At 57.8% G+C, this 27,783-nt stretch overlaps 1 protein-coding gene across 2 annotated transcripts in view; it reads right to left on the bottom strand.

Annotated features, from left to right (window-relative positions):
- Positions 1–405: 405 nt before the first annotated feature.
- The window catches only part of ADCY5 (adenylate cyclase 5), a 144,595-nt gene continuing 117,217 nt past the window's right edge, over positions 406–27,783 (bottom strand). The window contains exons 13-21 of one of the 2 annotated variants that reach the window (XM_053663036.1): positions 20,697–20,813; positions 20,162–20,326; positions 17,409–17,530; positions 15,687–15,716; positions 14,512–14,644; positions 9,017–9,280; positions 7,797–8,001; positions 4,563–4,687; positions 406–2,767 (exon numbers count right to left, since the gene is read on the bottom strand). In XM_053663036.1, the coding sequence (XP_053519011.1) occupies positions 2,639–2,767; positions 4,563–4,687; positions 7,797–8,001; positions 9,017–9,280; positions 14,512–14,644; positions 15,687–15,716; positions 17,409–17,530; positions 20,162–20,326; positions 20,697–20,813 (1,290 nt within the window). In that variant the 3' untranslated portion in view covers positions 406–2,638. Of the gene's footprint in view, positions 2,768–4,562; positions 4,688–7,796; positions 8,002–9,016; positions 9,281–14,511; positions 14,645–15,686; positions 15,717–17,408; positions 17,585–20,161; positions 20,327–20,696; positions 20,814–27,783 lie in introns of both variants that reach the window. The other variant, XM_037132305.2, reaches the window with a different exon arrangement.

Below are 27,783 nucleotides of genomic sequence, written 5' to 3' on the forward strand. Positions count from 1 at the left end.
TGGGTGCTTTCAGGGGTCCGTGTTCACTTCTGCTTCCACTTCCTTTCCCTCCGCACAGAAACACGTTGGCTTACCCGTTTTACAACCACCTCCCCCAGGCCCTGGACGTTTTCTGCTCCACCCTCCATCCCCGTCCTCACCCCTTCATTATTCAGCCTCTGCGCCCAGACATCTGCCCCTCAGTCCCGTGAACTGGCTCTCACCTAGGTCACCAGCATCTTCCCACCTGGCGACCGTGATGACTTCTTCAGCTGGCGCCCTCCCCACAGCTGGGCGCTGCCCCCGCTCAGAGGAGGTCCCTGCCCTCCGGAGCTCCCTCCCCATGACTCAGCCAAGGGCTGAGTGCCCTGTTTTTCAGACCGGAACTAGGCCCCAGGCCCACGCAGCAAATCAGACCAGGACACATCACCAGTGAAAGTGTTTAATAGTTAAATTACTTAAATAGACTTCAATTTCCATGGGAAATCATAATCGTATCCATTTTGCAAGAGCAGGAATAAAAAGAGTGCACACCCCTTAGAGGGAATGAAGAGCTAGCACTGCACGTGGTCACCAGTCACTGCTGGGAGGGGGGTGGGTCCCCACGAGGCCGGTGGGGGGGTCAGACAACGGGGTGGGTGGGGGACACGGGAGGAACGCGGCACACACACACGGTACTCAGGTCGGAAGCAAAACGAAGCCCAGCACCACTGGCGGGTGATGGGGGTGGGGGTGGGCAGGGGACTGGAGAACAATATGTGGAGAAAGCCAGCCCCCGTGAGGGCGAGAGGCCCCCGTAAAACTCAAAGGAGGGACAGCGAAAGCGCGGACAGACTCGGTTGGCAGTTTTAGGTTCCTAAGCCTTGCTTCCCAGAGCTGTGCTCAAACGGGACTGACGGACTGACGGCGGTGGTCGGGGGAGGCTGGTGCTGCAGCCCAGTGACAGGCGGGGCCAGCAGGCATCCACGGCACGTTTAGCCTCCTCCCGCCCTGTGCCGGAGGCGTGGATCGTTCTGCCCTGAGCAGCAATAAGGTCTGGGCACAGGCCCGCAGAGTTCTGCTTGAACATCTCTCTGATAGCACATCATTTTCCAAATGCCTCCTCATTGGGTATAAAAATAGAAGTTTCCTCCTCCCTGCGTTTAACTGTCCCCTCCCCCCAAAGCAAAAACCAGACAAATAGAAATTTCTGCTATAGCTGGGCGCCACCCTTTCCTCTGGTTTGCAGGTGGAGGGCAAAGCCACCCCCTATTCGCTAAACCTGAGGGATCCACATTATGTGCCCAAGTCGGGCGGATCAGCTCCGGAGAGGGCCACCTCGGCCAGCTGAGACAGCCGGGCAGGCTTCCTCCCACCCGCACTCTGGCTGGGCACCAGGCGCCGCCCCTGGCGCTCTGCCCAGGCCCCGCACGGCTGACCCCTTGGGGACGGTGGGTGGCCAGGCTCCCTGCTGCTGCAGGCGAGGCTGCTTCCCTGGGCTCCGACTCAGCTCGAGATGAGAAAGCGGCTTTGTTTCCTTCTCATCGTTCTTCGTGCACCTGACTCAGGGCGTGTGGTGTGCGTGTCCATGTGCACTGAGAGCCAGGGTCATGCGTCTATCATCTTCCTACTTTACCTGAACGTGCGGTGCCCCGGAAGGACACGCCCGCTGCTCTGGCTGGACCTGGGAAAACCCAAAACTGCCGAGTCCGAGGTGAGGGAAGCAGGCTCCTGTAGGAGCCCGGCCCCACGGCAGGAACACACTCACACCGGAACGCGCATCGGTGTGCGCGCGGGACAAATGAGCACGCACGCCCCACGGTGAACAGCCGCGTCCTAATATAGAGAATTTACAAAATATAGAATTTGGTATATTTGTTAGATCTCCAAGGTTTTCAATAATACAAAATAAAAAGTACAAAAAGACAAGTTGGGGTCCCTCCCCTCCCCAGTGGCATTCTCAGTTGCTCGTGGGTCTCTTACACACGCACAACCAGCACAGTCTAAGGAAGGGCACGGAAACTTTCGTTTTATTCAATAAATACTTTCCTTTTCTCAGGACCTCCACTGCTTGCTTGAGGCCTCTCTCCTCCCCCTGGCAATGAGCTCTGTCCCTCCCAGCGGGGCATTGTCTGTGTGTGTAGGTGTGGACGGGCTGCAAGGAGGCCACGGTCCTTCAAAGCCAGCTCTCCTGCCCGGGAGCTCCCTCCGAGAAGTGAGGTTTAAATTTCATCTGTCTGAAGTTTAAAGGCTCCCATAGAAAAGCAGGCCCCTCGGGGCGCCTGGGCTCCCCCCAGCCACGGTCACTCTGCCTCCCCACCCTGCCTGTCTCTCAGTCCTGCCTTCAAGCGCTTGGTGGCCGCCGGGAGGCCGCTGAGCTCCTTCCCACCTGCGCAGCAGCAGCACCCGTTAGAATACTCAAGATTCGGGTCGAGTCTAGCGAAGTCTCCTACAGAGGGAAACGTCTTTGGTCAGCTTGATGCTCGCAGGACGCTGGCACCCCGGGGCCTGGGGCTGCTGCCCGCCCACAAGGGCAGAAGATGCTTCTGGAGTCAAAATGGAAAATATCACTGGTGCCGCCCCCTGGGCTGGAGCACGGGCTTCCACCTGCCTGCCTGGCACACAAGCCATTTCCATTTCTCTGGAGGCCGGGCTGCCTGGCATCTCTGACTGGCAGCTACTAACTGAGCGAGGGCCCTCCATTGAGGAAGTAAGTCATCATCTCGCCTTTGCCCTTGACCTTGACCACACCCCGGCACTCCAGCTGGTAGGTGTTGGCAGCCAACACCTGGTACATGTCTGTCGTGACCTGAGAAGGTAAAGGAGGCGAGAAGACAGGCCGTCAGTGACCTGAGCCATGAATCTACCATCGGGAAGAGCTGCCTGGCTGCCTTTCACAGAAGGGTGGGCAGCATCTTCCCGCCAAGGCTCTCGGGGACGGACCACTGCTTGTCCAAGAACGGGCCTCAGTGATGAGGACGACAGCACCCACTCTGTGCCAGGCAGTGTGGCAAGCACCTCACACGTGCCATTTCCAGGTACCCAAAGGGTGGCCATCGCTCACCCACCACCAGAGAAGTGCAGAGGCTGCGATCAGGGCGGGGCAGCCCCCCTCACCACCTGGCCAGGCCTGAGACCAGCACGTCGACCAAGGTCGCACTCTGGTTTTCCGCCACAGAGAGTTTGAGAACCACTGCTTATCTCATCTGTAAGCACTTGTTACCTCAGGCTCGAAAAATCTAAGTCACTTGTCTGAGGTCACACAGCTAACAAGTGGCAGAGCTCCACAGTGCGTTGCCCACCTGTCTGTCTGTCCTTCAGCTTTTGGAACAAGAAGGAGCACTCACAGTGCCTTCAGTGACACACTACACTTGTGCAGGGTGAGGGAGAAAGAGCAGGAGTGATGGAGCGGCAGTGTGCGCAGATGCCTCGCAAGGCGATCCAAACCATTTCCGGGTACTGCCAGCCCTCCTCCGGCACCTGCTGCATGTCCTCCCCAGGCCAGGGGTGGGGGTGGGGGGCAGGAATCCCGGGCTGGGCTTCGGGGAGGCTGTTAACTGTGTTCCGTCAGGGCGAGGCCCTGTGGTTGCCGGCGGCAGCCCTCGCACCTGCCCTGGGTGAGGTCGGGCACTCTGGAAGCACACGCCCCCTGGTCCGTCCTCCCCCTGGTCCGTCCTCTCGAGCCCCACTCCCCGTCCTGCCGTCTTTTCTCCCTTCAGCATAGGGATGGAGGTGAGAGGCATCTGGCCAGGCCCCTCAGACAGCAGCCACGAGGCAGCCAGGCAGGGCTGCGCTGGTCACGGCCATGCTCAGGGCCAAGCCCTTTGTTCAGAGACCCCACAGGAGAGAGAAGTTAGGGGGTATTCGGGCGGTGTCAGTGTGAGCAAAAGGCCATAAAAAAGCATGGACAGCATTTGGGGAAACTGAGGCCAGGGAAGCTAAGTGACCCGTCCGCGGCTCACAGGGCACTGGGGGCACGAGGGTGCGCAGGACTAGAGCCCCGTCCAGGGCCTCTCTGTGTCAGACTGGAGTGGAAAGAATCAAGGAGGCCTGAGAAAAACAAAGAGAAGCCGCTGAAGAGTGGGGCCTGGGCACTATGAGCACCACCAGCTCACGGAGAGTGCGGGGAGGAGAGAACGTCTTGGTTCTCGGGCCAGGCCCTGTGGTCGCAGGGGTGGTAGAGGCACCGTCCCAAGGACTAGTGGCCTTTTCTGGTTCTCCTGAGCCAGGCCCTGAGTGCTGTGGGCTCCATCTGGCAAGGCCCCGCTCCCTGTAGTCACCCTGTGTCCCTCTGTGTGCCTGGGCTGTGAGCACTCCTGGATCGGCACGGACAGCCAGCCTCCTGCTGCACCTTCTAATTTCTCCTGCGGCCAGTATACAGCTGCGCACAGGCTGGGGGGCTGTCCAAGGTACTGAAAGCCTGAAACAAATCATGTTCTCCGAGCTTCCAAAACACCAGCGCTAACTACCCAATCGTCCTGAAATTTGGCTGCAGAAATTCTGCAGGAAACGGCAGGCAGGATGGGGACTGCCCCAAAGGCCACTGAGCGCCGGACAGAGGCCCTGATGCGGGGGAGGCGGGAGGTGGGCGCTCCTGCACTCACCTGGATGCGGTCAGGCACGCCAGTGCTGTCCATGCGGCTGGCCACGTTCACCGTGTTGCCCCAGATGTCGTACTGAGGCTTTCGGGCCCCGATCACCCCAGCCACCACGGGGCCGATGTTGAGCCCTGGGGGGACAAAAGTCAGCATGCCCCTCAGGACTCAGAACAACGCTGGTCCTCGCTGGCATTCCTCCCTCCACACACCGCGTCCCCCGATGCCTCCCTTTGTTCACCCCTCTCTCAGTGGCATTTAAGTTCTCACCATCAGTTTCGACCCCACATGCCGGAACTTACCCTTTCCCTCCTCACCGCTCTATTTTTTTCAGGTGGACCCTCTCATTCTTAGAACCGAGCTCCTACCCCACCATCTCCGGCCTCTCCGAGTAGTCCTGCCCTGGGCCTCCGCGCCAGGGCAAGGACACCACCGGGCACTGGCTCTCCATCCTGCTCCCAGCACATCCGCCCAGACTCACCGGGGCCGCACAGCCTCTGAGCCCGCGCTGTACCTGTCCTCCATCTGAGTGTCCTCCCTCCTTCTCCCAGGTGCAGCCCCTCCCTGCCACACCGCCCAACTGGCGTTCTCTAGACATTTTCTGCTGTGTCTCCATGCCCCAGGGCGCTCCCTCCTATTTCATTAACTGTCTACCTTACACGGGGCCTCATTAAACCTCATCGTTGCTTAACTGATTCTTGTGTGTGAGAGGTAAAGCCGCGAACACAGCAGAAGCTCCCAGATAAGCTCAGCAGGCCAGTCACTTACTCAGAAATGTCATCATTCCTCAAAACTCTCCCTCCACGCTCTTCCTCTTTAGTCCCGCCGGACCACGTGTAGCTTTCTACCCGGCCTGCGAGTTCCGGGCTGGACTGTCTAACCCACCGGCCAAAAGCCATGCTCCTCGGTGAGGACGTTCGGAGTCGGAGGAAGGGCTTTGCCACACAAGGCTCCCAACTGCCTGCTCGGCTACCTATCTGCCTGCCGCTCCGTCTCCAGTCCTGGTCTGGTGAAGGAGCTGGAGGCGGCGTACACAAACACAGATCAACGTAGGTGGAAGAGATGGAGTGCAGGGAAGCTAAGAATGGTGATTTCACAGAGCCAAGAGTGAAGTTAACACAGAAATGCGGGCTGCGCGTGAGGGGAGGCAGACCCCCAGCCGGCTCTGGTCTGGGTGTCCCAGCAGCCTGGGCCGGACGCGAGCCGGGCCTCGGCCACTGGGCAGGGCCCCAGACTGACCCAGTGGCCAATGATCACAATATTGATGGTCAGTGATCCAATATTTTGATCTAATGTGGTGATTTTTGGAGTTGAGACACCAGTATTTTTGTGGGTGAATTACTGTTCCTTCTTTAAAAAAAAAAAAAAGAAATCTGAATCTGGCTTGAGACAGACATACCCAGGGAGTTGATAATGCGTTAATGTTTTGAATGGAAGAAAGGTCCGCTCTTTCATAAAGGTTTCCTCACCTCTACCCTCCTCCAGAGGGGGAGGACAGCAGAGGGGAGGGGGCCGGGCACTGGCTGAACCAGGCGAAGGGATTGGGAAGGACCAGTTGGTAGTTACAGCATAGAAAACATCGACAACATTGTAATAACTATGCACGCGCGGTGCCAGACAGGACTGGACATACTGAGGGCAACACTCTGTAATGTGTTTCTCTAACCACTATGCCGTACAGCTGAAACCAGTACAAAATAACACTGAAAGTAAACAGTAACCGAAAAAATAAGTAAATAGAGGAGGGCAGCAGCACTCAACAAAGCAAAACTTCTACTGCGGAGGTAACTCACACCGCAAGCCTGGACATCCTTGACACGATACACGCTAAGAACAGAACGAACTGCAGAGACGCCTTGAACTTTACGCAGCAACACATTCAGAGTCCCTGTCCTGAAACCACCCTGAGGCTACGGCGGGAGCGAGCGCTCGGCTCTGTCCTTGCGCTCGGGGTCTCACTGTGCTAGTCTTTCAGCTCTTCTGTGGAGCTGCGACTTGTCAGAATACACAGTCGGGGCAATAAAACAACACAATTAAATACAAAAGGAGGAAAAAGTGGTCTAGGGTTGGGGTTCAGAGATTTTCTGAGCAAGTCGAATGGGGCCCTGGCTGCGAGACAGAGCTGGCCAGCCCTGCCCCCGCCCTCCGGCAGCCCTTGTCCCCCCACACCGCCCTCGGGTCTGCCAAGCCCCCCCCCCCCCCCACCCCGTCCCACGGGCTGCAGCATTTGACAAGGGAGCCCCGGGAAGATGCAGGGACCTGACTGACCTCCACATGCCCAGGGTTTCTCTCCCCATCTGTGCAGGTTAGAAAAGCTCTCCCAGCACCTAGGAGACTGTGCTCACAACACAGCAATGAACTTCTGCTGAGTCACTTTGCTTTTTAAGATTACTCTTTTAAAACGTTGAAACATAATCATTGCATTGTCAATTTTACATGATTCCTTTCACGTTTAGTTTTTCTAAAGATCTCACTATATTCATTCTATTTTGCTAGCGATTTTGTAGAATTACATGCAACAGTTTCATAAATTTGCCAATAGAATGACTTGTTCCACGATCATTCATTTTGTATTTAAAATGGGTAAGTATTTCGCCCTGATTGGTGTGGCTCAGTTGGTTGGGTGTGGTCCTGCAAAGGGTTTGGGTCTGGGTTCGGGTTCGGTTCCTGGACGGGGCAAGTATGAGAGGCAACTGATCGACGTTTCTCTCTCACGTCAATGTTTCTCTCCCTCTCTTTCTCCCCCTTCCCCTCTTTCTAAAAATAAAACATAAAGTAATAATAAATTTAAAATAGATAGGTGTTTCATTTTACTCTTTTCATTTTTACGGAATGAATGTGGAGCCGTTTTAGATAAAGTCCTGCCGCTACGTCAGTATTCGTTGAAATAAACAGGACCGCCATGCCCACGAGGCAGCCCCCGGAAGGCCCTGCACCCAGGCACACCACACCCCCGACCAGGCCTGTCGGGCAGGCACAGCCTGGGTCCAGCCAGGCCTTCCCCACGAGTGGGTGAGGTGGGGACTCAGGAAAGGGGGTCCTGTGCAAGGGACCCGCACACCGACGTGCAGGGGAGGCACCTCTAGGCTCCGGGAGGGGCACGCTGTGAGTGACGGGCACCCAGCCCACCCCCTTGGGCAGGGACGCACTATGGAGTCAGCCTCTGCTTGGCCCCAGGGCACTAATGCAGAATTGGGGGTTGGGGGGTCGCTACCAGCCCTCAGCCCTCCCAAGCGAGCTCACCAATCTTCATCTGGAAGTTGTTGAAGGAGTGCTCGTTGATGTACTTCATTTGGTCCATCAGCTTCATGGCAAAGTCGGCCAGAGCTTTGATGTGGGTCTTGCCCGCCTTGTCGTAGGTGGAATCATTAAGGCCGGAAGCGGCCATGTAGGTGCTGCCGATGGTCTTGATCTTCTCCAACTGCCTAAACCGGTCCTCGCTGATGATCTGAAGAAGGCCAAACCCGGTCACCCCCAAATCTGGGGCACTGGGGTCTGCGGGGAGTGCAGCAGCGTGGCCCCTTGTGTCTCCCCAATTTGCACAGTGGGCCCGTCTCCACCACCCACTCAGTGCAAAGCCCCAGGGCTCCCTGACGGAGCCAGGCCGCCCCAGCTGACGCCGCTGTGCCGCCGGCCCACCCCACACCAGGAGCCCTGGGGTCTGGGTCTCTTGCTCTCTCATCAGGGGCTGGTGACCACCTCCCCCTTCACTGGGCTCATGTCTCCATCCCTCCCAGGAAATCTCATCTTTGTCCAGTGGGACACCCTTCTCCTGTGTCCAGGACCAGAGCGGAAGCCTGCCCAGACCCACTGCAGCCGACTCCAGTTACCCCACTGCCCTGGGAATCCGGGGCTGTTTCCACCACTGCAGGGTCTCAGCTCCATCCCCTGTCTCCTTCCCGCGTCCCAGGCCCAGGCTGCCACTGGGAATGTCCCTCACGCTCACTATGCAGTGGGCTTCCAGGGTCAAGCTGCCCTACCAGGCGCACTAACCCCAGTGCCTTGCACAAATGAAGAAATGGGCTTCTTTCTGCCTCTGATGATCAGGGCTTTGCATCTTTGTCCCACCTCTTCCCTCCACCTGGGGCCCTGTCCAGCCCTGGACGGCATGAGAGGAATGGTGGATGATGGGAATGGTTGGCAAGTCAGCCGGGCAGAGTATCAACGGGGAGCTCGGGTGCACAGGCTGCAAATTCAAAAGGGTGGACCGAAGCCCCAGCCCTGCCACTTACTACTGGCAGTGACCTTAGGCGCGACACATCACCTCTAGGGGCCTCAGTTTCCTCATCTGTAACATGAGGATGGGGAGGAAATGCGTGCAGTGTGCCTACGACAGGTCCTGGGACACCGTGAGCAGGGCTCCTGACGTCACCATCCACAGCTGGTGACAGTGGCAGGGCCATGGGGTCTCTTCGAATCCCTCCCACTTCAGGGACCCGAGGGCCCCTCAGCCCACACTGCACCTCATCGAAGTCGGCGATGATCTCGTTGAGAAGCCGGAGGCACTCGACGCCCTCATTGTTGGCCTCCAGCTCCACGTAGAACTCGGAGAAGTTGGCGATGGAGGCGAACATGACAGCCACGCACTCACACGACTGGTAGTAGAGCTCGTCATTGCGCCGCTCACGGGCCAGGAAGTGGGCGGCCACGTCCTTGGGCAGGATGTTGTGCAGCAGCCGCCGGTTGTAGGCCTGGAGCTCCTCCATCTCCTCCTTCTCTTCCGTGGCCTGGGACAGAGGACCCGTCAGAGGGGGTGGGCAGGAGACGCGCTCTTGGGGAAAGAGAGTGCAACTGCCCCAACGCAGTGCGTGCCTGCGATTCCAACACGCACGCGGCTTTCCAGCCGCTCTTTGCTACCTCTACATCCATTTTTTCTGTAAAGAGCAGCTACTGCTTTGATCTTCGGAAAAGAGATTTGTAAGTAACTCTCTGCGCCTGCCCCTTGGACCGTGACGCATACGAGTGGGTCGTTGGTCCTGAGGCAGGGAGCCCCTGAGTGGGAGCAGGGCCGGGGAAGAGGCCGAGACCTCCTGGCTGCCCCAGACTCGAATGAGGCAGTCAGTCAGAGGGGAGGCCCCCAAACGCTCCCAGAACAGCCCTGCAGCTGCCCCAGGGCCCTTCGGCTTCCCAGTTTTCTCTTCGTAGCAGGACATGCACTCAGAAAAAGTCGGCTAAGGACCACTGTAACAGAACCACCCCAGGGCTGACCTCCCTGGTCCCGAGAGCAGACTCGCCCAGGGGCTGATGCGGCCAGGCAGGGCCAGGAGTGCAGGTGCCCGGAGGGGCCCCCCAGGGCCCGGCAGGGCAGGGGCGCACCTTTGACTTTGGTTTTCCCCCACTTTGGGTCCTGGAGCTGGGCAGTTGGGGGTTGTGGTCACCCTCCAGGTTAAAGGGACTGTGGAGGAGCTCCCGGAGCTTCAGGAGCACTCCAGCCCAGCAGGTGGCAGATGTGTGACACAGGCCCTTCCCAGAGAACACCTGCCCCAAGTGCCAGGAAGGGTGGCGGTGTAGTCTGTGGGGCAGGGACGCCGGGAAAGGGACTACTGATGGGAACACAGGCAACAGCCAGGTCCTAGCCAGGTGCTTCCGCCATAGTGGGGGATTCAGCCCCAAGACATGCTGGGCAGCCGGCAACACGGCCAGATGCTTTCAGGGCTGGACTCTGGCCAGGCAGGAAGGCTCGGGCAGGGGTGCAGAGCCTGTTGCTGGTCCCAATAAAGTCAGCACTGTGGGAGGGGACAAGAGCGGGCTCCCCGAGAACCGAGACCAGTGCTTCTGCCAGGAGGGGCCTCGTGGAGAAGAGAGTCCTCACGTAGCAGCGTCAGGGGGGCCAAGGGCCCAGGCCTCCCGCCGCCCTGTCAGCACCCGCCCCCGCACCACGACCTCAGGCCCAACAGCAAACAGGCTGCAGCGTGGGCCTGGAGCGGGCCGACGGACCGCCACCCACCCACCCACCTGGAAGGCGGGCATCCAGGTGTTTGCTTACTGGTGTTTGTGTGATGGTGTCCCCGCTCCCCAAAGCCTCAGAGCAGGATGAGAAATGGATGGACACCGAGGCGTCACGAGCCTGCGGGCAGCGTCAGGGCGGAGAGGCTGACACACCCGGCAGGTAGAGGCACGCTCACCCACACACTCACACACTTGTGCACGGGCCTTCTTACGGTTCTCAAAGTGGGAGGGGGGTCCAGCCACTTCCTTTCCAACCCTCCCTGTGCCTGAGGAAGCAAAGTGATCAGAGGAAGGAGCCGCCTGCAGCTTGCCCACCGCAGGGGGCAGGGCGCTGAAGGGGGGGGAGCTGGTTCCATTGAGCAAGCGAGTCGAGTCATGAGTCATCGTGTGACAGGCGACAGGAGCTTGGTTTCCGACCGCCAGAGAGGGCACGCATTTGCAAGTGCGGAGGGAGAGGACTAGGAAGCAGCCCGCGGTGTTGCACTGGACACAGAGGCACCGCGATAAACTCACAGTTTTGAGTATCAGGAGAGATATCGCAGTAGCATCCCTGTGTCTCCGTGTGTTTACTTATAAGTTCATATACACACGTATTTCCTAGCTTTGTCCAGAGAGAGGACCTAAAGCGGCGAACACCAGAGCACACTGACCTTGGTTTGTAAGTACCCTTCTCCAGTTTAAAAAAAAACACGGGGAGGGGGGCACCCTTTGAAGAAATCTCTGACTCCTGGACTGGAGCAGGGAAAGCAGGCGAGGAGCCCAGCACACGGCCTTGTGCCAGAAGGAAGCAGACAGTCAAAGGAGGAGGGAGACGCGTCGGACACAGAAGCCGACTTGAAGGGACTCTCAAACCCAGGGCGATGTGGCACTGAAATGAGGGAGGAGCAGATTAAAGCCCACGGAATTTGATAGAGATTTATGATTCATTGCTGATACGGACAAATGACTAAGTAAACAAGCGGTAGAAGGCGGCTCTTCCTTTCAGCAGAACCCCGATACCAAGTGCGGGCGGAGTGCGGGGCTGGGGGGGCGGAGCCTGCGTGGGCGCTGGGAGGCCCGGAGGGCTCAGTCCAGGCGCCGACCTGCGGGCGGACGTTGCCAAGCGCCAGAGGGCGGGTGCAGTGTCGGATCACCTTGCAGCAAAATGCTGAGTGCAAAGGGGAAGATGGAGGGCTGACGGGTGGAGCATCTGGCAGGTGCCCGCCGAGCTGGTGATCAAAGTCAACGTCACCAGTGGTGGATCCCCACTGTGACGCACTGAGAAGAAACCGCGTCACTTCCACGGTTTTCCTCCAAGAAGGTGTGACCTGAGTCCGGACACGGGAACTGTCAACGAACCTAGGCTGAGGGTCACGGAAGAGGGTCTCTTTAGGACCGGCAAGGACGGGGGGACAAGGAAGGTGGGAGAAGATACGACTCCCTCAGAGTAAAACGGGCCCTGACGGGCACGGCTCAGTGGGCCGGGAGTCAGGGCCCCGGGTGGGGAGCGTGACAGGCGACGGACTGACACTTCTCTCACCCCGCCCTTCCCATCTCTGAAAATAAATTCATAAAACCTTTTTTCAAAAGTGCCTATATTCACTAAACTTTCTATCTTAAAAACTGAGTTCCTTCTTTAATGTTTTTTTAAAGATTTTTTTGTTAATTTGATTTCTTTTTAGAGAGAGAAGAAGGGGGGAGAGAGGGAGAGAAACATCAATGTGTGGCTGCCTCTTGTGTGTCCCCTACTGGGGACCTGGCCTGCAACCCTGGCACGTGCCCTGACTGGGAATCGAACCAGCGACCCTTTGGTTCGAAGGCTGGTGCTCAATCTGCTGAGCCACATCAGCCAGGCCTACATTTTTCTTTGCTTTTTTTTTTTAAGTATAACCAGATAGAATCCCGGGTTAGAACTGGGGCCACTGGAAAATCGCGAAGGGGCTCTGTGGGTGCTGGGACAGTGCAGCACTAGTGTTGATTTCCTAACGGGGGTGGGGGTCAAAGACGGTGATGTAGGGGGTGTCCTTGCTTTTCAAAGGCAAACACTGGAACATTTAATGGTGATGGGGCATCTTGTCAGACAGGTGGGAACAGAACAGAGCAAACATGGAAAACAGGCTGGGGAATCCGGCATAGCAACTGCTGGAGTTGTCTATACTGTTCCTGTAACTTTTCTGTAGGTTTTAAGTTATTTTTAGAACTCCCCCCTAAAAAGAAGATACAAGTGGTGGGGGGAGCATAGGCGTGGGGAGGGAGGAGGTCAAGGGCACGGCCACACGTGCAGAGGAGCACTAACCACCAGCGTTTCTGGCGCTGAAGACACGCAGAGGAACGACTGAGAACAACTCGGTCTCCACCCCCCCAACCCCTCAGCACCACTGGGGGCCGGGCCCTCGGTCCGGGAAGCTGGAGGGAATGAAACAGGGCATGTGTGCAGGGCCTCAGACACGGGGGCCTGCAGCAGGGGGGAGACCCCACGACTCTGGCTGTTTGGAGCCTGGGAGGTTCACACCCGGCTGAGAGATGAGAAGCTTCAGCTCTCGGGAGACAGGCGCCCACTTTGTGGTTCACCCAAGTCTTCACCTTCAAGCTCCGAAGGCAGCACCTGGCTGGGGGCTGACAGGAAGCTGCTGTGACGGGGCCGCAGGGGGCCCAGGTGAGAGGCTGTGGGGAAGCCTCAGACTGCTCCGCTCACGTGGGCAGGCAGCCTCAGCTCGACCCCGTGCGCTCAGGCCCTGGACAAAGATGTGGCTACATGGGGGTGAAGCGGCAGCAGGTCCCAGGGAGAGGCCGAGTGGCGGGTTCACCCTTTCCAGAGGCTTTCGCGACATCAGCTCCAGGCCCCACAGAGCGCCGAGATGATTTTCCCAAAGGGGAGGTGGCAGTGCAGCCTCAGGCTGACGTCCCTGAGGGGCCTCCCCACCCAGGGCTTCTGCGGGGCATTTCCACAGAAAACATGTCCCTCCGGCCTAAGGGCCTCCCCACTGGAGACGTCAGGAGCAACCTCAGCCAGACCTCACGCAAAACACCCAACAGGACGGCAACCAGATGCCCGCATCTTTGCTTGGCACTAAGGAAATTCCAAGGCCTCCTGCCCCAGGCCGAAGACTTTAATCCCAGCATCAATAAGAAGCTGAGGATAGAGGAACCTAAGCTAGTTGCAGATGAGCTGGAGAAGTGGTCTAGTCCCAGGGATCAGGCCAGGGGAGACAAGAGCCAGAGCAAAGCTACATCCTGCAAGAAGCTGGGCTGGAACAGCAGTCCAAGGCCACCCACCTAGACTAGGCTTTTTCACAGTGAGTGCCCTTGGGCGCCCTCTCCTGGACATTTCGAAGTGGTCTACCAGGTAACGAGGGCCACAGGCATCCTCTCCTCCATCCAGGTGGATCTCCAGGGTGCAGGGCCCCAAGCCTGGAAGGCAGGGCAATGGCTGGATTTCAGCCCCACTTGGGCACCCAGCACGGGTCAGAGCTGCGGCCTCGGCTCCTTCCTGAGACCCCTGTCGGCTGGGCCACCTGCCAGTGGTCTTTGATGCCCGCCGCCAGCCATCCTGCCCCGGGGAAATCTTCGGCCGTTCCTGGTCATGTCAAGCCCTCTTCAGAAGCCTCTGGGACCAGGTCCTGCACCTGGCCAGGCTCCTGCACAAAGGCCTCTGAGACACGGGCTGCGTGCCCCAGCTCCCCTCCTGCCCCTCCTCCCCTCCCAGCCTCCCGACGCCTTGCTGCCCCCACACAAACTGGGCCTGTCCACACCTCCCCTTGTCCCTGACTCCGCACACAGTGCTGGTGACTTAGGAGCACATCTCCTGGGCCCATCAAAGTCCAGCACTATCGAGGGTGGGTCCGTCTGGAATCAGCTCTGAGGAGAGACAAACTGCTGGGGTGTGGGGCGCCGGTCTGTTGAGACAAGGCCTGAGCAGGATACCCTGTCACTGCAGAACTACGGCTCAGCCCGGGCAGGGCTCGCTCACGCCCAAATGCCGTGAGGCCTGGGTGCCTCCCCCCCCCAGTCCGGCCCCAGGGCCACCCACCTGCAGCTTCCAGAGGAAGTCGAGGCGGGCGGTGGACTCCACCTGCTGGGCGTGCAGGTAGAGGGCCAGCACGAAGACGGAGATGATGATGGGCGTCACCACCTTCAGCGCCACCTTGGTCGCGTGTTCAGGGCTGCGGGTGGGAGGCAGACGCCCTGGCACCGAGGCCCCCTCAGGCCTTTTGTCTTCCTCCCACTGCACCCCTTTGCTGACCCGTCTGAGCTGCACCTCGTCCTGGAGGCCGCCTTGACCGAAGCCCCATCTCAGCCCCTGCCCAGCTGTTGCTCCTCTCCTGATGCCTTCCTCCCCCTCAGTGGGGTGTGTCCCTCTGGTCCCCAGAGGGTGAAGGAGCCCTTGTAAAAGGGTAAGTACACATCCCAGGTCTTTCTCAGTGGGCAAGACGGACTGTGGGCGCAGTGACAAGGGAGCAAGGCAGGCCGCACCGACCATCTCTGGGCAAGCTTGCACGGGCTTCTTAACCTCTCTGAACCTCAGCTTCCTAAGCTATACAGAGGAATAACAATGCCCACATTTCAAAATTGTGGGAAGAGTGAAAGATACTATATACAAAATCCCTTCTGCCTGACAAACAGTAGGAACTCCAAAAGCTGTAGGTATTATTATCTAACTATATTCGTGTTAACATTTTAAATAAATACTCTTAATAAAAGCAGCTATTCCAAACCCTGCTCCCTGTCCCAGCAAAGAGCCCAAACCTGAAGGCAGCTCCACTAGGGCCTAACCCACACCCTGTGGGCCTCCCCCTGCTCCTCTCCTGGGGGGAGGGGCACCGCTTCCTGCTCTCCTAGGCCTGGGGTCAGGTACATATTCCTAGGGAAGAGCTTGAGGCTAAATGCTTTAAGACGAGGCCGGTGGAATGACCTGCGGGTCCTGAGGACCCTGGCCCCCGAGGCTACAGCTCACCTTGGGGTGCTGGGGGTCATAAAAGAAAGGAGGGCATCTGTCCATGCGGCCCCCTGGGTACCTGGGAGGGGAGGGCCTCCTCACCCCCCCCCCCAGCCTCCTTCACAGCCCACCTTGCCACAGAGCCCCCTCCCACCTGGGCACCACTGCCCTGCCACCTTCCATACTGGCCCTGGCTGCTCTGTGCCAGAAGCAGGGAGGGGCAGTACCAGAGAACTCAGAGAACAGCCACAGCATCAGCATCGACTCACCACTGCGAGGTCCCGTTGCTGCTGACGTCTCTGTGAAGGAGAGTGGGGAAGCCGTTGGTGGCTGCTCCTCTGCATCGGCAGCTCCAGCGCCTGCTCTGCCCCCACCCTGCTTCATCCTCCCCCCCCCGTTCTAACCGCCCCCAGCCCAATACTGCTACTCCTGCTGCTGTTGCTCCTTCACCCCCCAAAACCCCCAGCACCCCTCCCGATCCAAGGAAACTCTCAGGAGGGGAGTCTCGCAGAAATCCCAGCACCACCTGGCATGTGGTCATCGTGACCGCAAATTACCCAGGCCTTACCTGGGCCCCGGGCATAGCCACCTCTCCCGTCCCGGCCCTTTGTCGCCATCCAGAGGAGGAGGAAGACTTAACGCCTGCACTGTCCAGTGGGGTAGATATGGCTACTGAGCTTTACAGCAGTACTGAGTGCAAGCCGGTGACTAGTGCCTGTGTTGCCTTGTTAGTACCGCTACTAGAAAGTTTCGGATTGCCAGTATGGTCTGCATTATCATCTACTGGTCAGCACGGCCCTCGAGCCCAGCCAGGGTCTCCGGGCCCAGAAATGGCCTCCTTTCTCTGTTGCTACTTCAGCAGGAGGCAAGCAGAGCAGAGGGTGGGGGAGAAGCAGGTAAGAAAGAAGAGGCTGTCCTGCCCCCACCCCGACCCGTGGGCAGAAAAGCCCAGACCACCTGCCCCTCCTGGCCTCGCAGGACTGCGGCCGTGTCTCCCTGCGTCTGCCTGCGGCCCCACATAGTCACCGCAAAGTTCTCACTTGAATTTGACTTAGAGCCTTCATCACACTTCCACCTTCTCAGGCCGCACTCTCTCCACAAGGAGGTGCGAGCACCTCACTGCCTAGCTCAGCGCCTAGAGCACGTTCACTCACATTATTTGTCCCTCCCGAGGTGCACAGTGGGCAGGGGACAGTGATGGGAAGAAAAGAGCGTCTGTGTCAGGCACTTTGCAAACAGGATACTGCTATGGGCGCTACTGTGCCCGTTTTACTGGAGAAAATCATGAGGTTCGGGGAAAATGGGCAAATGTGTATCCAAGGCTGAGAACGAAACTCAAATGGACCCAGAGCGAGAGGCCTCAGCCCTCACGGATCTGACACCTGTGGCTCTGTGACCAGGCCAACGGCCAGCCAGGTGGTCTCGGGCCCAGGCCCAGGCCTGCGGCCTGCCCACCGTGGGCCCTGCCACTCCCACCCGGGGCGGGAGCCTCCCACGGTGGCCCTGCGGACCCCGCCGGGCGCTGTGAGGATGAACGGTCACAACGCGTGTCCAGGTGCCTGGCGCCTGGTGAGACACAGGCCGTGAGCCACAGAGGCCTGTTCCTGCGCTGCTACAGACCTCGCTGTCCCACCCTGTGGCACCCTGACCCCTCTGGGCCGGGGCGCCACTGGTGGGTGGAGTCAGGTGAGAACAGCTCCTCGGAGGCTGTGCTAGACGAGTGAGGAACATTGAACTGAGGCCTGAGGTCAGCACTGAGTCGGACAATACAGGCAGAGAGACAAGGGGCCGAGCCACTCCGAGGCCACCCCACCCTGGAAAAGGGAGAAAGGGGGAGAACCGAGCTTGCGGTGCTTTGCCCAGGAGGTTAGAGCCGGGGGCAACAGGACGCGTCCCTTGCAAACGCCCCGCAGCCCGAGCCCCAGCCTCAGCTCTTCCCACCTCTCTCAATGCTCCCAGTTCAGTGGGGGCCTAGGGAGGGTGCCACCTACATGGCATTGGCGGTGACCAGAAGGTCGGCATTGTCAAAGAGTGTCACACCAGGCACCTCGACGACGAGCACGTAGATGAGCTCGATGGCCAGCATGAGCACCAGCTTCCCGATGCAGCTGATCTGCAGGAACACGGAGCAGGCCAGCAGGCTGAGCAGCACGCTGTAGGTGAAGTACTGCCGGAGAGAGCGGGCTTCAGGGACCGCCCCCTCCCCGGGCCCCGCCCACCTGCCTCCCAGCCTCCGTCCAACTGGACTCAGGGGAAGCCTGGTCTGGGGATATTTCTGCGGATGCAGACCAGTCTTAGGATGCAAAGGGCCTTGATTAGGAACCAGGAGGTGGGACTGCAGGCCGAGCTTGACGGGTCCTGGCAGTAATCCTGATGGTTCGAGCACAGCTCCAGGCTCAGGTAGACTTGAGCGAGGACCCGATTCATTACGGACTATCTGTGGGCCTTGGGCCACGCGTGCAGCCCTCTAAGCCTCTGTTTCCCTGTGTGCAAAGCGTCCTAGCTTGTGGGCTCGCGGTGACGATTACACAAGATGAAGCCCCTTGGCGCAGTGCCCTGCCCCCCTTACTAACTGGGCAGAGCACAGGTCCCAAACCCCTGATCCGCAACTTTAAATCTAGATTTCTGAAAACTGGAAAGGTTTTGCAACTGATGTGGTGGCACAGCCTGACCCAACTAATGTGTTGCTAATTATCATCTCCATCCTGCTTCCTGTGACCATTCACACACTTGGCTGCAGAAATGTCACTGTGTGTCTCATTAGCAGCTGCCACTCACGCTGCTCTGGGGGTGCCAGGTAACCTTTTAGAAGCTGAAAAGTTCCAAAGTCCAAAATAATCTGACCTGGGAGGCTTCAGATGAGGGACTGTGGCCCTGAACGATTTCCTCTGGGGAAACCTCTTCTGGTCTCTGAGCCTCAGTTTCTCAGACAACCGAGGGCTCAACCAGTGCTAATCCTAGACCTGCCAGCACCTATTATTTTGTTCTTTCTTTTAAATTTGGCATCATTGTTTCTGAGTCAGGCATTGGGACTCACTACTCACTGCTGCTGCCTTGGGCTGGAGGCCAGACGGCAGTGGCTGGCCATGGGGGTGGACCCCAGCCTGGGCTTCCTGACCTCAGGCCCTCAGAAACCCAGGGAGGGACTGCAGAGGACCCCGGTGATTGGAAGGGGTTGGGACCAGCCTCAAGCCACCACCAGGAACAGGGGCAGAAGGAGCAGGGAAGGCACATCAGTTAGTTCAGACCCGAGGACAAGCCCGTCCTCGGAGGGTGGGAAGGGCCCAGACCCAACCTGGGTTCCTGTTCAGACCCAGAGCCCAGATGACAAGGAGACTCAGGCTGAGAGCCGCAGTCCCCCCCAGGCCTCAGGGTTTGTGATCAGAACAACACTGTGTGTGTGTGTGGGGGGGGGGGCGGCCCCGAAGCCTAGCCAGCAAGGGTAAGTAGGCTGGGGAGGGCTGGAGACTGACAGCTGGACCACCCATCTCCCGAAAACCAGGGCTCGGAACAGGCTCTGACACTGCCCTCTTCCCCCCCACGCCCCTGCCTCCGTGGCACAACCACCAAGGGACACTCGGGAGAGCAGACGCAGCTTCTGCGGACTCTTGGCCAGATGCAGAGGGAGCAGAGGCGGGGAGTGCAGGGCAGCGCCTGCGAGGCCCAGGCCTGCCCACCCAGGCTGCCTGCCTGGCCCAGGCACAGGTGGAGGGGAGCGCTGGGCCGGGGAGCTCTGGTGGAGTCCCCTCCTCAAGGTCCCCCCAGCTCTGTCTGGGCAGGCAGACGGGGCTCCCTCCCAGGGCCAGCAGGGAGAGGCCCCCTGACAGGCATGGCCCCTTTGGGAATTGGATGAAAGCTTGGACTCTCCCCCCAGAAAAAGGCAAAACTGCCATCATATTGCAGGTATCACGTGAGCCCCTGGCGAGGAACTGGGGTGCGAGGGGTGGTCGCCCTGGGTTGGCATCCTGGCCCGCTGCTCCCCCGGCCAGGTGAAGGGAGCAGCTTGCGCACCACAGGCATTTAGTTCATGCTGCTGTCTGAGGGTTCTCAGGGCTATTTTTTAAACCATGTAAGCAAGAGGTACATGATTTCTTCTTGGGGGTGTTGAAAATGTTCTAAAATTGGATTCTGACGATGGCTGCACAGGTCTGTGACTGCAGTAGTAGCGGCTGAACTGCACACCTTGCAGGGGTGAACTGGGTTGCAGGCCCTTTCCCCCAGCCTGCTCCCCGGCCCACAGCAGGGCGGCTCGGCCGGGTTCTCCAGGGCAGCACTGGGTCTGTGAGGGCCTGGAACAGCTCCACCCTCAGGTTCACAGCACACACCGGGCCAGATGATCTGGGAAGGAGCTCGGCTGTGCCACTCACTGTCTGTGTGACCTTGGGCAAGTTATGTGACCTCTCTGGGCCTCAGTTTCAGCCTCAGAGAGGAGATAGTAACAGCACCTCCGTGCCAGGGTTGTTGAGAGGATTACGTGAGGAGCTGTACATAAGCACTTAGCGCAGTGCCTGGCACTTGGTGAGTGCCAGTAAACCAGAGCTGTGCTGGTACAGTTGCTATGGTTACACCGAAGGCTGGCCTGGTTCATGGGTGTCTGGCACGTGGAGTGAGAGACACTGAGGAAACGAGGGTTCTGGGGCGGCAGGCAGCTTGAAGCCCCTGACTGTCCCTCAGAGCAGCCGAGGGCAGACAGGCGGGGGGGCGGGGGTTCTCCATCTGCACCCAGCCCCTCCTTGCCCAGTACCTCGGGGAAGTTGCAGTTGGGCCAGGCACTGCCGCAGAAGCCCTGCTCATCCCCCAGGCTGTAGTTGACAGCCGACTCCACCACGTGGCACGCGTTGACCTGGCTGGCGCTGATGTTACGTTCATCTGCCAGGCAGCCGAACAGGTCCTTGGAGTTGCACAGGAACTGGGGGCGGGGGAGGGGAGGGTCAGCCTTACGGGCCAGGCCAGGGCAGCCCATCTCCACCGGGCAGCAGGTGCCTGGGGCTCGGCCCAACTCTGATCCAGGACAGGAGGGGAGCCTGGAGGAGGCGAGTACCTGGCCAGGTTCGCCTACCGCTGGGGTGGGGCTCCTAAACATCCCCTGGGGACTTACAGGGTCTTCCTATCTCCTCCAGCCCTGAGAGGCTTCAGGAGTCAAATCTGATCCCAGACCTGATGTGGGACCCAGAGAATTTCTGGGAGGGAGAACTCCAGACTCTCCTCCCGACCCATGCTCGTGGGGTGCTGGGCTTCCCTGGCTTTCGCCAATGGGGCAGGGAGGTGGAGCCACCCACCATGTTGACGAAGGCCGACAGGAACACCAGGGTGATGGTGAACACCCCGACCAGGGTGCTGTTCATCTTGGACCGCACGATCTTCCTGGAGAAGGTCTGCAGGGGGGCCGGGAAGAGCTGGGGCGGGGAGGCAGGGAGAGAGAGAGAACACAGAATTCAGCGGGCACTCCACAAACCGCCGCAGAACCAGATCTCCATCCACCTTTGTCTCTGGCCAGGGTAACTCGCGGCCCTTCCGGAACGCGCTCCCGGTGCGCAAGCCCCCAGCCTGGCAGCGCCGCACCACTGCTTCCAGGCCACCAGCGGCCCAGACCCTGCAGCTGGCCAGGTGTGGATCCACCTGGGGAGCTCCCAGGTGACGGAAGCAAGATGGAAGAAAGGAGGATAGACGCTATCTTGACCCAGACAGAGAAGCAGGAAAGCAGAGAAAACAGTGCTTGCACCTAGTGCGTGAACTCTGAGAGTTACGAATGTGGGCATGGGACAGTAGTTGGCCGCTGAGGAGTCGCCCAGGGTCGGAAGGCTTCTCGGAAGGAGGGAGCTGTGGGTCTGAGGTTCCGAGAGGGCCTGGCGTGTGGAGGTCGGGGTGCGCAGCAAGTGAGCTGCGACAGGCCAGGGACGAGTGAACGCAGTGAGGCCTTTCCGGCAGGACACTCACGGATCTGCTGTTTCCTTCCCCTAGCCCTCCCTGCACTGCCTCCAGCTGGACAAGCCGCGAGCCGGCCCAAAGACGCACTACGGTCCTGGTGACAGTGTGATCGGCTCCACCGAGTCTGACGCCGCTGGCCTCGTCCGCCACATCCTCTCACCTCCCAACCAGCCTAGGCTGCAAAAGCAGCTGGAGGACCCAGGGAAGGGGAGGCGTCCCAAGTGTCCACCCATCTGGTGGAAGGCTAAACAAAATGGGACATAGCCACACAATGGAATATTTTTTTTGGCCATAAAAAGGAATAAAGGGCTGTTACATGACGGTATGCCATGGACGAACCTTGAAAATATTGTGCAAAGTAAAAGAAGCCAATTTCAAAAGGCCACCTATTGCATGATTGCATTGATACAACTTGTTCAGAACAGGCAAATCCAGAAAGCAGATCAGAGGTTGCCAGGGGCCGAGGCAAGTGAGGAATGAGCAGTGACTGCGGCGGGTACAGGCTTCTTTCTGGGGTGAGGACAATGCCCTGGAGTTAGAGTGACAGCAGCCACACGACTTCATGACTACACCCAAAGCTGCGAGGTGATATAATTTCACCCACCTTTATAAAGTGGACTTTATGGCATGTGAATTGTATCTAAATAAACCCCGCTCGGCCTCCCACCAGCTGTCTGGCCCCGGGGACGTCATAAGCAGCTCTGAGCCTCAGTTTCTGCATCAGTAAATGGAAAAGACTGTCTCCCAGGGTGGCTACAGAGACTCAATGAAATGATGCATTTGAAAGCACTTTGTAAGCTGTTAAAGTCAATAGAAAACTTGGTTAATATTTGCATTTTAAAGAGCTATATTGCCAATAAGAATGAAAGTGCTTGTTTCCTATTAAAGGAATTTTCGGTTTCACAGCTGGGAAAGTGTTTTTGGCAGTAGCACCAGGATCTAGCTCTGAAAGGATGGGACAGATGGTTTCTAATCTTTGTCTGCTTCGAATTTCGCCACTCTATCCCCTATCGCCACCATCCAAGTTGCTTAAATCGTTTTAGTCCTGATTACGCTGTCCATCAACTGAAGGGCTTCCTTCATTATTCCGCAATCACCAAGGACTGGGGCAGCATGTGCACAGGAGATGCCTAGTCCAGGGGGACCAGGAGCCCCACTGGGGCCACCCAGAGGCCATAAGAATAACTGCAGCCTTAAAAAAAAATCCAATGTGGAGTGCTGTTCTAATTAACATCTGATAAATGGATGCTTCTTAACGCACTGGCTTGCTATAAGCTAGTTTTCCTTGTCACTCTTTCAAAAGACCCACTCTTGCCTTTAAAATCCCAGCAAAAACCCAGGAATTTTTGCTTTTTGAGGTCTCCAGACGATGTGACATCCTGCCCTGGTATCAGTTTATAGTTTTTCATCTTCTGCAATCAAAAAGCTCATCAGGAGAGCATTTTTCATGGCAGAATGTTGCATCTGTGCAAACCAACTGCTCCATGCTTGCTCCCAATCAGAACTCAGGAAAATAATCAATTTGGAAAAATCCAAACCAGTACATTCACAGTCTAGTTAATTCAAATCAATTCAATATAAAAACAGGAGTAGGGACATAATTAATAAGCCATGACTGGGTGAGGGACAGTTTTGATCCTGGCCTCTCTGAGAGTCTCCAGGCAAATCGATGGCCCCCCGGGGCCCGGGCTCCCGTCTGCGCTGTGGAGCTGGGGAGCTGCAGAGATCAAAGGAGGTGATGAAGTTCGATGGCAAAAAGTTTAAGAAGACAGCTTTCCTGGCAAGGAGCTAATAAAACAGCAGTAGCTCTTACTTCAGAAAAATATTTTAAAAGGTAGGAAAATTTCGGAGGCCCAACACAGCAGGCAGAAGATGACCAGCCTTCACACTGCTGCTCTCATCACCTGGCCTGCAGGGTCGACTGGACACACTACCGAAGGCAGTGTCCCTGAAGGGGAGGACTGTGGGGTCTGGGGTCAAGAAGCCTGTGGGTGTGGGTCCCGGCCACACCACTTCCTAGCTCCAGGAACTGGGGGAACACGTGGTTCAGCTCACTGGGCCTTATTGTCTCCATCTGCACAGTGGATGCAATAAAAATCAGCTCAGAGGCTCAGGAATCACAGCTCGAAGTGGCACAGCTGTGACCTGGACCCCAGACTTCCTGCCTCAAAAGCCACCGAACACGAATCTGGCAGCAGCACATCCCTGCCCCAGCAGACGAAATGCGCCGCCGAGCCTGCTGGTGGAGAGGGGGGTGTGGGAATTCCCAAGTCCTCACAGACGGAAGACACCTTAAGAGGAGCTGGTTCTGTAGCAGGGCCCTGGCTGGGACGCTGAGGGCAGCAGTCAGGCGGAGTGGTGGTGAGGACGGCCAGCAAGGGGAGGCTCCGCCACGTGCAGGCTCTGGGCAGAGGAGAGGCTTTCCGGTGACTGCACGGAGCAGATGGAGCCTGAGAGCTCTGGTCCCGGTCCCTGGAACTCACACAGTTAAGTCCTAGGGGTCAGTGGGATGCAGGCTTAGAGGCAGCCAGCGGCCTGGAGGATGGTGGAGATAAACACACATGCAGAGAAGGATGTGGCTGAATACTCCTTCTGGGCCTATCCGTACCCAAGTCCCGAATTGTAGGAAAGGAGTCTGACCTTCTGAGGAAGGATGTGCTTGCTAATCAGCCACAGTAAAGGCAGAGACGCAGCTCAGCCTGAGGGGAAGGAGGGAGCCACCCTCTTCTGTCATTCGGGTGGTGGTGGCAAAAGCGGAGGCACTGTCAGGGGTAGGCCTGGGCTGCTTCACAGGTGATGGGGCAGAGGCTGCAGGGAGACCAATGGGGCAGTCAGAGCTGGGCAAGGAGAGAAGGGGGGCTGTGCCCAGCATATGTGAGTGCGCTCGCCGTCTCTGGAAGTGGTCAAGCAGAGGCTGGCCCACCCCCGGCAGGGCTATCATAGAGGGAGTCCAGCCCCAGGCAGGTGCCTGGGCTGCCTCACTGCTCAGCCCCCTTCCAGTCCGAAATTCCCTGAGTCTGTGGACCACATGTGATGGCAGGGACTTCGGGTGGTTTTCTCTAAGAAAATCAGCTCTGGGGCCCAGGGCAGCGCTGACGCCGAGGAAAGGGAGGAGCAGGTTCAGACAAGACGGCATCACCAGAAGGCAGTGCTGGGGGGGGCGGGGAATCTTCAGGGCAAGGCATCCAGAACCAGCGGGACTCGAGGGCAGCTGATGCGCTCCAGAAACAAGACCAGGACTTTGGGACAAGAGGAAGACAAAGGCACCAAATTAGCCTCAGTGAGAAAGCGAGGGCTGTGAGTGTGAACTGGGCTGTGTCAGCAAAGGGCCGAACACACGCGGACGGAAAGGCCGTCACAGCCGTGGGTGAGCAGGAAGGGGCCCTCTCGCCGAAGGGGCACGCGGGGCTCCCCGGCAGGTCGCAGACGGCCGGTGCAGGATGCGCTTTCTTCGCATCGCTCTCTTCACAACTGCTGACTTGGGAAAGTACGTCTGAGTTGTTTGGTGGAAGTGGAACAGTAAATAAAGTAGAGGAAGAAACCACGTCTGACAGAACCACTTGGCTTTTATTCTGCGGAGCCCGTACCAGATGCAGTAATTCAGAAACTGCCGAATCTCATAGAGAAGCCACCAGCTGTGACTTTGAGAAACTGTGGAAAGACGATGAAAAGTTTCTGAGTTCTGGTAAAGGGCAAATGTTTTCCGAGGGAAAAGAGAACAACGCCAAAAAGTCCAGGCCAGTGAGGGTCAGGGCGATACCTGGACAGGAGATCGGGTCCACCCAGGCAGTCTGCCCGCAGGTTGGGGGCAGCCCCGGTGACAGGCCCGCCCTGCAGGCGTCCACCCTGTGGCACCGCTGCCCACGGGGAGAACTACTCCTTCTGGGTCTCACTGTGCAAACGGTTAATGTTCGACATGAAAGAGGGAAGGGAAATAATGAAATACGAGAGGAACTCACACTACAGACAACTTCTCAGCTCGGGGGGTCTACTCTCCCGGAAGTAGAGGAATGTTGGGAAGACTATTCACCAAGAGGCAGGAGAGAAGGACACAGCCAGGACCCCAAGGTGGGTGTTAGGGTGTATCAGCAGGTTCCTGATTTGATAAGCCACAAGTATTTTTCACTAAACAAATTCTTTACAGAAGTTCTGTGGAAGAGGGAAGAAGGGGTCACCTCCGGTTGGAGGGTGTGGCTGGGCAGGGGATGAACTGGGGGAGGATGGTGGGCATCCCCCCCCATCAGCCTCCCCCTGAGGAAACCCTGGTCTCCTCAGAACTGTCAGAAAAATCTCTGTTCTGGATGAAGGAATAGAGAAGAAGCTTATTGAATGTGACACTGATTACAAACTAGGCAGACTCTATAAAACAAAAGGAGGCAGGAATGATTCTCACAAATACTCTGGAACAGTAGCAAAAAGAATTCACTGGACCAAAGCTCTCATTCAAACTGGCCAGTGCAGGGAGAGGGAGAGGCTGGGGTGGGCTGTGGGGTCGGGGGTGGGTGGGCCCTCTCCCTGTCCTCCTCCCCTTCCCAAGGTACACATACAAGCTGGGGAACACAAACCGAAGACAATCTGTGGCTCAGGTGTAGCCGAGCAGCCAATGGAACAGAGAGAAATCCAGGTTCTAGTTGAAAACTGTAGACTACATACAGCTTCGATCCTGATTTGAATAGACTAAGTAAGTGCCTCGAACAAACAAACAATCAATGACTGCTTCCGTTTATAACTTAAAAAGAGAAAAGATTCTTTGGGGGGGTAGGGAAAATATTTAAGAGGCTCTTTTAGTACTATAGTGTAGTTTTTTTCAGTTGTCACGACTTTTTACTGTGGTAAAATGACATGAAACGTGCCATTCGAATCACCCGTGAGTGCATGGTTCAGCGGCACTCATTCCAGGCACAGTGCTGTGCGACCATCGCCGCCACCTGGGTCCGAGGAGACCCCTCCATCCTCCCGAACAGACACTCTGTACCCGTCAGGCCATAACTCCTCAGCCCCTTTCTAGCCCGTGGGGCCCTGTAATCTGCTTTCTGTCTCTGCGAATTTGCCTATTCTAGATATTTCGTGTAACGGGAATCGTATGATGTATGTCCTCTTGTGTCCGGCTTCTCTCACCCAGCATCCACCTGAGTGATGGGTGGACCACTCAGGCCCACCCATTCCGTAGCACGCGTCAGAACTTCATTCCCTTTTATGGGCAGATGATGTTCCACTGTGCGCACGCACCGCTGTGCTTTGTCTGCTCAAGTGTCGACGGACACTTGGGTTGCCTGTTGTGGGTATGCGGTGCGCCCTTACAGCCGCGAGGTGGGGAGAGTAGGACTGCCCACTGGGGAAATGGCAGGCTGGAGGATGGGGGGCTGTGGGGGAGGCTCGGCCAAGAGAGAAAGGACCAAAAGGCAGGAGGTGACTGAACACAGGGCCTCGAGGAAGAGCCAGGTGGAGGGGCAGGGAACCAGGATTAACCCCCACAATGCAACAAAGCCACCAGCTTCAAACGTGGCTTAACTTGCCAAGAGACCCCAGCCCACCTGCCCCTCTCCGGGTGGCCACATCTGCACCTGCTTGGGGAAGGGCTGCACCACACCAGATCCTTCATCCCCGAGGCCTTCCGGTTCTGACAATCAGTCCACCAAGACCTTGACCATCAGGTGATTACACAATTAATAACCTAATGAAGGACCTCACAGAGGGTGAAGAGACAAAGGGGCCTTTGGATGTGACAAAGGTCCAGTCCCTCTGGAGGAAGAATATGGTGCCCACTGCAGAGTATGTGGAGAGTGAGGGCACAGCCCGGCCACCCCACCCCCGACCCCAGGGGCTGGGCTCCGAGTGAGTGCCAGAAAGGAGCAGAGACACGGTCACAGCAGGAGCCAGAGAGGACCTTGACCTGCCTGCCTTTCTGGCCCCATCAGGGAATTCTGGAACCACTGGGGAAGGAAATGAGGAAAGGTTCCGTGGACAAAGCAAGTGGGATCCTGAGTGCTTTCTACAGTAGACCAGAAGAGGACACAGCTGGCCGCGGGCACAGCGTGGCCAAGAGAGGGTGTCAGAGAAAAGCACAGGACAGGGTTTCATGTCAACAGTCCTAGCTGTGTGGCCCTGACTGAAACAATGAACCCTCTGGGCCTCCCTCCTCATCTCTATGCCGAGCAGCCCAAAGCCATGACCTCTACAGTCCTCTCCGGGGCCCACTCCGGGGCACGTGGGAACACCGAAAAGGGCTTCGAGAGGCCCCTTCCACACTCGTTTCTTCAGCAAATGTCAATGCTTCATGCCAGGCATCGAACTAGGTGCCCTTTCCCCATCCCACCTGATAGCAAGGGGACAGGCAAAGAGGGAGCGACGCCATCGTCTTGCTGCAAAGATCTGCAAAGGCCAGTCACCGAGCCCAACCCCGCGAGGCTCCACTGGCTGACTGCCCCTGCAGCCTAG

Source organism: Artibeus jamaicensis, unplaced genomic scaffold (assembly GCF_021234435.1).
Source record: "Artibeus jamaicensis isolate MK-2021 breed Jamaican fruit bat unplaced genomic scaffold, CSHL_Jam_final contig_3126, whole genome shotgun sequence".
Classification (NCBI taxonomy): domain Eukaryota; kingdom Metazoa; phylum Chordata; class Mammalia; order Chiroptera; family Phyllostomidae; genus Artibeus; species Artibeus jamaicensis.